General features: G+C 30.5%; 1 protein-coding gene across 11 annotated transcripts in view; it reads left to right on the forward strand.

The window, feature by feature from the left end:
• Positions 1-9487, forward strand: part of pxk (PX domain containing serine/threonine kinase) — a 16237-nt gene extending 6750 nt beyond the window's left edge. For 2 of the 11 annotated variants that reach the window (XM_042711697.1, XM_042711705.1), the window contains exons 8-18: positions 1116-1220; positions 1319-1420; positions 2636-2797; positions 2904-3021; positions 3417-3495; positions 4744-4792; positions 4875-4952; positions 5146-5232; positions 5777-5840; positions 5907-5969; positions 7965-9487. In XM_042711697.1, the coding sequence (XP_042567631.1) occupies positions 1116-1220; positions 1319-1420; positions 2636-2797; positions 2904-3021; positions 3417-3495; positions 4744-4792; positions 4875-4952; positions 5146-5232; positions 5777-5840; positions 5907-5969; positions 7965-8167 (1110 nt within the window). In that variant the 3' untranslated portion in view covers positions 8168-9487. Of the gene's footprint in view, positions 1-1115; positions 1221-1318; positions 1421-2635; positions 2798-2903; positions 3022-3416; positions 3496-4743; positions 4793-4874; positions 4953-5145; positions 5233-5776; positions 5841-5906; positions 5970-6392; positions 6669-7964 lie in introns of all 11 variants that reach the window. The other 9 variants (XR_006153146.1, XR_006153145.1, XM_042711704.1 and 6 more) reach the window with 9 other exon arrangements.
• The last annotated feature ends 780 nt before the right edge of the window (positions 9488-10267 follow it).

The following is a 10267-nucleotide window of genomic DNA, read 5'->3' on the forward strand; positions in this document are numbered from 1 at the left end:
AATGCTGTCATGTGCTCTTGTTTTCGTCAGCAGCAGTACAGCGAGATTAAACAGATCACTGAGAGAAACACATCTCACATTAACTCTCTGTGGAAATCATGTGTAGACACCCCAACATAATCCACCACATTATTTCTATATTGTTAAACACTAATTCAATTGGTGTAGAAACAATTTTCATTCAGAAATTGCTAGTAAATTTAACAATTAAACACAAAGACAAAGCAAGTAATGCTAGTAAATTTAACAATTAAACACAAAGAGAAAGAGAGTGTAACACTAAAATATGATTAAGTAATCAAACTTTTTTTTTTATTTACAAAATATATTAGTGTACAAGTATACAGTGCAGTTAGTTCTCATTAATATTTCTCAATTTGCTTTTATTTTAATATTTATAGTTCTGAATTAAATACAAATATACAGTTTAGTTTGTATTAATATTTTTGAATTAGCATTTATTTTTATATTTTCAATTCTTGTTTTAATACAAATAAACGGTGTAGTTTATATTAATAATTTTTTCAGTTCTTGTTTTATTATTTATATTTTTTGTATTTTTTTTTTATAATTTTTTGTAATTTTTTTTTTTTTTTTTTTATTTTATAATTTCAATTTTTATATCACTATTTAGGTTTAAGACATGCAGGGTTTGTTATTATTTTAATGTTATAATTAATATATTAAAATATTTCATAATTTTAATATTATAAATGAACAAAATGTGTCAAATAAATAGGTACATTTAAGTAACTAATGTGTGCAACAATGAAGAAATGCATTGTTATTTTTATAGAAATGCATTGTTATTGTTACTATTAGTTTGTTTTCCATTTATTTCCAATTAGTAATTTTAGTTAGTTGCTAAGGCTTAGTTTTTCATCGAAAAATTATATTTTATTTTATTTCAGCTTAGTTTCGGTATTAATTTTTGTTTGTTTCTTTTGTTTAGTTTTTGATCTTGGGATTATATTTTGTTTTTTTGGATTCTTAATTCATCCGCATAGCAATACCCTCATAACTCCGTATGTCCTAAAAGTGTCTTTTGCATGGAGAAAATCAAGTGTGAAGTTTTTGTATGTGTCTGACTGCAGCTGTTTCGGTATTTTCCGTAGCATTCAAACATCTCTCCCGTCACTTTCGCTACAACCAGTGAATCCTCTGCTCTAGTCATTCGGGTTTTCAGCGAGAAAGGGACACTCAGGGATCACATCTGCAAGGTTTGCTTTCTTTTATTTGGCTGATCAACAAGGTAATTTCATATTGTAACATACTTGTATCTCTTGTCATTCTCTCTTGAATTTTGTCGATCCTTCAGGTGAAGCCCAAAGAGCCCTTTCTGAAGAAGTACTGCAATCCCAAAAAGATCCAGGGATTGGAGCAGCAGCAGATCCAAACCTACGGAAGACAGATTCTGGAGGTCTGGCTAACAGTTCATGTTTACAGAAACCAGTCTTGATTTGTAGACTTTACTGAGCTTTTAAGGCAGCGCTGTAGAACATCCCGTTTAAAGTTTGTTTTACAGAAATGAATCCCCCCTTTAAAATAAACTTATTTTGTTGCTTTGCAGCCTGAAATGAAGACGGACACAGTGTTTGTTTGTTTGTTGTTATATCTTTCACTTGGATGTTATAAGTTGCAGTGAGTAAAAACAGCTGGATAAAGCAAAAACCGTGTCCGTCTTCATTTCAAGCAACAAAATGTGATTATTTTAAAAGGGGGGATTCTTTTCTAGACCCACTGTAAATCTGTTGGTATTCAGCTTCTGCTGTTTTTTCAGCCTGAGCAGCTTAACTTCCATCCAGTGGGTTTTATACTTGTTTAAAGAAAGGTTCAAGTTTAAACATCTCCCATTGACTTACACAGCTGTCAGCTGTTTGCATTCATTATCTAACCAACAGTGATGCCGTTGTAATATTTGCATAGTGAATTGACATTTCTTGCATTTATTTGCATACAGAATTATATTTGATCTGTGTCCTGTTTTGCATCTGTTTATTCATCCATCCTCATATGCTCTGTTCAAAAGTTTGGGGTCTGTAAGATTTTTAGTCTTTGTTTTTAGTTTTTGAAGGAAATTATACTTTTATTTAGGAAGAATGCATTAAATTGTGAACGATAAGTGACGATAAAGACATTTATAATGTTACAAAATAATTTTAAATAAATACTGTTCTTTTTAACTTTCTATTCATCAAAAAAAAAAAATTAAATGCATCATGGTTATAATAATAGAAATGTTCCTTGGGCAGCAAATCAGCATATTAGAATGTTTTGTGAAGGATCATGTGACACTGAAGACTGGAGTAATGATGCTGAAAATTCAGCTTTGCATCACAGGAATAAATTACATTTTAAAATATATGAAAATACAAAATAGTTTTTTTTTTTTTTTAAATTATAATTATATTTCACAGTATTACTCTATTTTTGATCAAATAAATGCAGCCTTGGTAAGCAGAAGATATTTAAAAAATATATATAAAATTATCATCAAAAATGTAAATTGTGTTTTACTAACTCTTATTTCACCTCAAACTTTAAACTTCTTTTGCTGCAGTATTTCTTTCTGGAGAAGTAAATATGTAATTTCCTGTAATTACTGTATGTAAATATGTCATTTGTTTTACTCCAGGCATTAAAATTTCTCCATGACAAGGGTTTTCCGTATGGGCATCTTCATGCGTCTAACGTCCTGATTGAGGAGAACACGTGTAAATTGTTGGATATAGAGAATTCGTTACTGGGACTGCCGTCATATTACCGACCCTATGTAACACAGTTCAGGAAAATTAATGTAAGATACCTTTTTTTATTATTATTTTCTTATTAGTAGTAAATCAATTAAATATTGATCATTAAAATGTGTGATTTTCAAAATCTGATGTTTTTACTTTTATCAGACAACAGAAAGCATAGACGTCTACTCGTTTGGACATTTGCTTTATGAAATGACGTACGGCCGGCCGCCTGACGCTGTGCCTGTGGATCAGTATCCTCCGCCTCCGTTCTCATCCGTAGGTCAGTACGATTAGATGTTTAGATGTAAAAAAAAAAAAATTGATTTAAACATGCTTAAATTTGTTCAAATCGAGAGTAGAGTAGAAATTAGGCACAATATTTCATGCATGAGCTTGTGTAGGAGTTTACAGGCGTTTATTAGCACTGATCAGATTACTGTCTGAATGTGGAGCGCATGTATGTCGTATGTATAGTAAGCTAAATCATTAAGTAAATTAGTTATAGTTTATTTCATAAGTTGAACTTGCCATTTTAAGCTACAGAATATCGGCTGTTTAGTTTTTTACAATTGTTGACTCTATACAGGGATAATCCCAAAGTGTGTTGTGGGTCATACGTTTCTAGCTAATGGATTTTTGGGATACGTAACCGTTTGTTTTTTCATGTTCCCACAGTCTCTGTACTTCAGTCCATCCTGTCCACAGAAGCTTGCAAAACGGGAATGCCAACCGTTTCCCAACTCCTACAAACACCGTGAGTTACGACATTATAATCACACAAAATGATCTCATTCCTTCTGGAACCATAAACATTTTTGACATGTTAAAAATATTTATTTTAAATATTACTCTTCTCACATTTTTTTATATATAGCACTTCTTTTTGTTTTATTCTTATGTTTTATATATTACATTTTTTATACAATTTACATTATTTTAGAAATAAAAGTATTGTTATTGTCATGAGTTCATTTGCATAATATCATGAAAATAATGTCAAATTGCAAAAAATAGGTGTCATTTTCTTTACGAAACATGTAATTTAATATTTTATTCCTTTTGGGCAAATAAAATTTTTACAATTAGTTAATTTTATATCTCATTATCCTTTTATATAGTATTTTATTTAGGTTTTTTGTTTGTTTGTTACATTTTTATAATTTTTTAATATAATTACAGTTATTTTAGAATAAAATAATTGACATCATTGTCATGAATCAGTTGATTTATTGCTTAATATGATGAAAATGTCAAATTGTAAAATATAGGTGTAATTTTCTTTACGAAACATGTAATTTAATATTTTATTCCTTTTGGGCAAATAAAATTTTTACAATTAGTTAATTTTATATCTCATTATCCTTTTTTATAGTATTTTATTTAGGTTTTTTGTTTGTTTGTTACATTTTTATAATTTTTTAATATAATTACAGTTATTTTAGAATAAAATAATTGACATCATTGTCATGAATCAGTTGATTTATTGCTTAATATGATGAAAATGTCAAATTGTAAAATATAGGTGTAATTTTCTTTACGAAACGTGTAATTTAATATCTTATTCCTTTAGGCAAATACATTTTTTACAATTAGTTAAAATTTTATAAATCATTATCTTTTTATATAGTATTTTATTTGGTTTTTTTGTTTGTTACATTTTTATATATATATTTTTTATATAAGAATAAAATTATTGACATCATTGTCATGAATCAATTCATTTATTGCTTAATATCATAGAAAAAGGTGTTAACAAAGGCATCATTTTCTTTATTTTTATTTATTTTTTTTGATTTTTTTGTTTTGTTTTTGTTGTTTTTTGTGTGATATATTTTTATTTGATTTTTATGTGATTCATCCCAAGATGGATGTGATGTGTACATAAGCAAAAAGTCTTCATTTTATGACTTAGTCACGTTATTGTGAATCCAAAGCATGTGGTTTTCTTCTTTACAGCAGTAATTGTGAATGTTGACTGAAGCACAAACTCTCGTTCTAACAGGTTATTCAGTGACGTGCTGCTGTTTAACTCTGAGAAACCACAGTTTAAGGTAAACAAACTGAAGTCAAAAACTAACCCAAGCTTTTGTTTTACTAAATAATTGGTTAAATCTTCCCTCTTTCCAAACTCAGATCAGTTCCAAATTAAAGGAGGCCCTGAAATCGTCCAAGGAAAGCTTGGAGAAGCGCTTAGTGGAGGAACAGAGGACAGTTAGTGCATTGCTTTATTCACTTTTAGGCTCTTGGCTTACTTAGGAGACATTACACAACAGTGTCGCAAACACAAACTCCATCGTTTCAGTGTAGAAAAGTTGACTTGATGACATCAGCTGTATAAAATGTAATGTTTTAGGAGTCCTGTCGATTTAGGTTTTGATGTAACTGGAACCTCGTGTGTTTTCAGATCCACCAGCACAAGAGGCTGACGCGAGCGCAGTCACACCACGGCTCAGAGGAAGAGAAGCGGAAAAGAAAGATCTTGGCCAGAAAGGTACATGAGATTGATCGCTTCGCCATAATTAGGATTCGCATTAAAGGTGCTGTATGTAAGATTTTGACTCTGCTAAAGCATAAAAATACCATGATATGTTTGCAGATATTTAAGAAACATGCTAAGTTAACGTACTTGTTTATCTGAAAAACAATGCTACAGTCAGTTATTCTCCTTTGAAAATGTGCGTTCCGGGCCGGAATGTCGGTCTCTGTTTTGGTTTGTGAAACCCGCCCAATGCCAGTTTACCCAATTGTATTTCAGCACCCCGGGTTGCCAGTTGTTGGAAAACACAGCGTATTTAATTTCATTCATTGTCAAGTGCGCTTGTTGCTGTTTGTGTCGTCAATCTGGCAACCTGTGCGTGTCAAGTCTGAGAAGGAGGGGCCGGGTGAAAAAAAACCTCTCTAATATTTTGAATTTGGACTGCAATACCTAGTTCAGCCACTCGGTGTCAAACCTACATACAGCACCTTTAAATCCGTACACCGTTTTGTGCTAAACATAATGCATGTTAAAACCAAAACGCCTGTTTTGGTTTCAGAAATCGAGACAGTCGACGTATGAAAACGAGGAGGATCTTTCTGTCAAATACAATAACAACTCTGGTAGGTTTCATTTATTAAATTTTCCTTTATTAATGTAATAGTTCTGGAATAGTATTTGTCTTCTAGCAGGTTCTGGGGCGAGTTCACCTCCCACCTGCCCGTCCTCACCCACTCCTCTGCCTGGATCAGGTGCGTCCCGTTTATAACTCCGTCCATCCTCAATCATTATGTCAAATGAATCAGTTTTTCCTGGTCTTATTCAAACATTCCCTTTCCACATTCAATATATCCATGTAAACAATCAGTTTTCCCAGTCTATCACATATAATTCTGTATTCGTTGCATGATTTGGTAAAATGTTTTCGATTGTAACTCACCGGCGCATTAACATCTCCTGTTTGTTTTTTTTCATTTCTATCCAATAGAGACCTAATCTTTTTCATTTCCTTAATCAATCATCAAATTCCTTATGAAATCCATTGCAATCTTCATTCATCTTACCAGATCATAATCATCCGATGTGTCGCCTCATTCTGATATGATCAGTAACTTGTGTGTGCCTCTCTCTCTCCCTCCCTCCCTCTCTCTCCTATATGCTGTCTTCAAAACTAGAGCATGCGCCATTTTGAACGTGTGTGGGGTAAAGTAATTCAATAATAATAATCTATTTCCACCTTAAAGTTGCAGCTCACCCTCCCTCAGTAGAACATTTGGATTCCCCTCCACAAAACTGTTGCTCGTTAATATTAATGCATGTAAATGCATGCAAATGAGGTCCGTCCAGACACTTTCCAGCCTACTGAGAAGGGTTAATGCAACTTTAAAAGTTCACAATCTGCAATTGTCTATTTAGGCACAAGATTTGCTTCATTCTGGACTTTTCTGAGGGTAAATTCTTTTTTTAACAACAAACACTCTGGTTTTGTGGATTGTGGAGGTTGTTGTTTTATTTTTTATTTTCTTATATATGCTGTGTTTATATTAGTAAATATACTATAGTAGATACTATTTTATATACTCTTTTGAATAATGAATATAAACAATATTTTAGTCTTAAAGCAATAACAAGTGAGCACAAGTAGAACGCTGACGATACTTGAATCTTGCTGGCTCAGAAGGCATGAGTTATGCTCTCCAGCACTTATTTCCAAGAATTTTATTGGTCAGTAAATGTGCACAGTATTGACAGATTATCATTTAGTCAACATGAAATAGCAGTTTTCTTTCTAATCACTCATATTTTTAGTTGTTATATAATTAATAATTATATTTTTAGTATTCAAATATTTTGTATACAATATTTACTTACAAAATATTTTTCAAATATAAATCTTTCAAATTAATTGTATAATTAATTTTATATTAAACAAATATTAATTTCTAATGTATCATCATAATATGTTATTATTTTATATATTATAAAATTATATAGAAAAGTTATATTTATAATATATAGTATATTTATTAAATAAAATAGTATGTATATTTATTTATTATATAAAATATTAAAAGTATAAAAATATTTTTATATTTCGAGTATTTTATCTAAATTATATTTTATATCATAGTATGTTTTTATGTCATGATATTTTGTATATTATAAATTATATATTATAAATAAGTTTTCTATTTTTAATGATAGAATTAACAATTAGATTTTATATCAGTATATTTTATTATTAGATATTCATATTTTGAATATTAGATTTTATAATTTTATAATTATTAATAATGTAATTAGATTTTTATATAGATTTTTAGATAGTATATTGTATATATACATACATTATATATATTACATTATATATATAATAAATATAAAATATTGTAATATATTATAACAATGAAATTATTATTAAATTTTTTTATATATTATTGTATTATATTTTTTAAATTATATTTTTATTAATTTTTTTTTAGTTATTTTTATTTTTATTATTTTTTATTTATTTAATTTTTATATTTATTTTGTTTTTATGTATTAAATATAAATAATTATAAATATAAAGCTATTAAATTATTTCATGTTGACTTTAAATGTTGCCGCTTGTGGTAAGTGTATCATTCTGAACGGCTATTGTACTTTATCACTTCCTGTTTACTTACTGCACAGGATTCTGAGTAGTTATATTACTGTTTAGTTGTATTTGACCGATCGTGATGGACTGTTGTCTCTGATTCCAGCAGGAGCACCTCCAGCGCCTCCTCTTCCTCCCCCCGCTGCTCCTCCTCCCCCTCCTCCGGGGAATGAACCCGTCCCTCCGTCCCTCTTGCCTCCCAGTGCCAACGGTGTGGGCAGGAGCGCCCTCCTCAGCTCCATCCAGTCCTTCAACAAAGGCAAACTGAAAAAATCAGACACTGTTGACCACAGCGGCCCACATTTGTGAAAAAAAAAAAAAATGCTCGTCTTTGTTTTAGTGCAATTCGTTCACTCTAAGTCTTTTAGCAATTTACGTCTAGCAGTGAAAAGTGACTATTTGTACCTGAACTTCTTCAGTGTTTGTTTTATTCACAGCCCTGCATTGTTTTGTTTTGTTTTGTTTCAAGCTGCTCGACGTAACCTAAACAGTTCTGCGTGGACCAGACTCGAACACTCATTCGAATGAAAACAATCGTTATTTTTAAAGTACTGACTTCTGAAGGCGAGGGCACACAATGGTGGAGAATGCGGGCAGCACATTTACTATGAATGAAAACGTAACTGGATTTTATTGTTGGTTCATGTTATTTGAATTCAACTTTGGTAATGGTTCATTTCGGAGGGTTTGGGATGATGCTTTTTAAGCGTTGGTCACATTTACCATTGTGCCTACAAAAGCTGAGAGCGTTCTTTGTTCTCTTAGTTTTTTGTCCTGCGGAAATTTTGAGCTAAATTATTCATATTTTCTTTCAGAACAAAGTAATATTTGTATTCCTGTTCTGCAAGATCACAATCAGTATGTTGCACAAATAGCGGCATTTATACGATGCGTGTAGCATTTACGCCCCTTAACGATACAGTTGCTGTACCAGAAGATCAATGGCTTTGATTTACCACTGACATGATTGTATAATGACCATTGTGATGCTACCCACGTCCTCTAATCCTATTGGCTGTTGCAGTCTGGGGTAGAGGATTTCAGCCAATCAAGCAAGTGGTGGTAACTGGAAGTGATTTCTTGTTTTGCACACATACAGTATAAGAAGAAAGAAACTTCTGTCATTCATATTCATTGCGGGGGTCCTGTTGAAAACCAGATCCATTTGTAATCTAGAACGATGTACAGTGATGCACAATAGTTCATGTTGTGCTCCTGTAACAGTAAACTCATTTGTATATAGATTCATACAGACAGACACTGAAAACATTACAGCTAAATACAGAAATACTTATTCCTGGCTCTTTCATGGGGAAAGAGTTTAATAATGTTTTCATTTTCGCTACAGCACTTTACCGCTGAATATTTAACAGTGGTCTGGAGAAGAAGAAATCTTCTCAAGTTTACACAGAGATTTATATATGCCTGAGGAAAATCGAAGAATCAATGATCGATAATGAAAAAAGTTGCCACTTATTTTCCCCTCTGTACAGTTGCCACTGAAGGTGGACATCCTCAGTATGCTACCAATTGTTTCCCCTGTTCTAAAAAACTTATATTGGCAATATTTTAAAAGACTGGTCTTGTGTTTTTAAGTTGTGAACATTGAAGTAAAGACAGTGGAACAGATCGTGTGTGGTTTAATTTCTTCTTCAAGCTTGTATAACCTAATAAATAACTATTACATATAGCTGTTGTGGGTAATATAAATTATATTAAAATGTATGTGGAAATAAACTATAAAAACTATATATATAAATATATATATATATATATATATATATATATATATATATATATATATATAAAAACATTAAAAATAAATATAAAATTTATCTAAGTAATTATTTTTAATAATATTTATAATATTTTTAATTTCATTGACATTTATTAATTGTTTATTAGTGATATAATGTAACTTATTTAAGAAATAGTAAACATTTCAGATATTTTTCTCACCAATTAATATGTGCTTATCTCGTTTGGTTTATAATTATGTAAATATAGATAACAGCAAATATAGTTAATTTAGAGTTGTTATATTTTATTTTTATTGTAATATTAATTTAACCATATGCTTTATCAACATATATGCATTGTTAATACCCTGGTAAGAACCTCCCTCAACCAACTACCTAAAAAATAATAACAATAAATAATAATAATATCTTACAAGAATAGCATGTTAAATTGTATATATATATATATAAACATGCTCAGTTTAAGTGTCTTGAGAGTTATCCAAAAAATAATCTAAAAAAGAGTGCCACAATTTATCAAAGATCCTTAAAGAACCATTGAGTGACAGTCTATTTGTATTTTTATTTTTCATTTTAATGCAAGTAAACACCTCTTTCAGCTATGTATCATGTCTCCATTTTAAAGATCCAGGAAATGAGGGAATAGTTT

Source organism: Cyprinus carpio, chromosome A22, assembly GCF_018340385.1.
Source record: "Cyprinus carpio isolate SPL01 chromosome A22, ASM1834038v1, whole genome shotgun sequence".
Classification (NCBI taxonomy): Eukaryota; Metazoa; Chordata; class Actinopteri; order Cypriniformes; family Cyprinidae; genus Cyprinus; species Cyprinus carpio.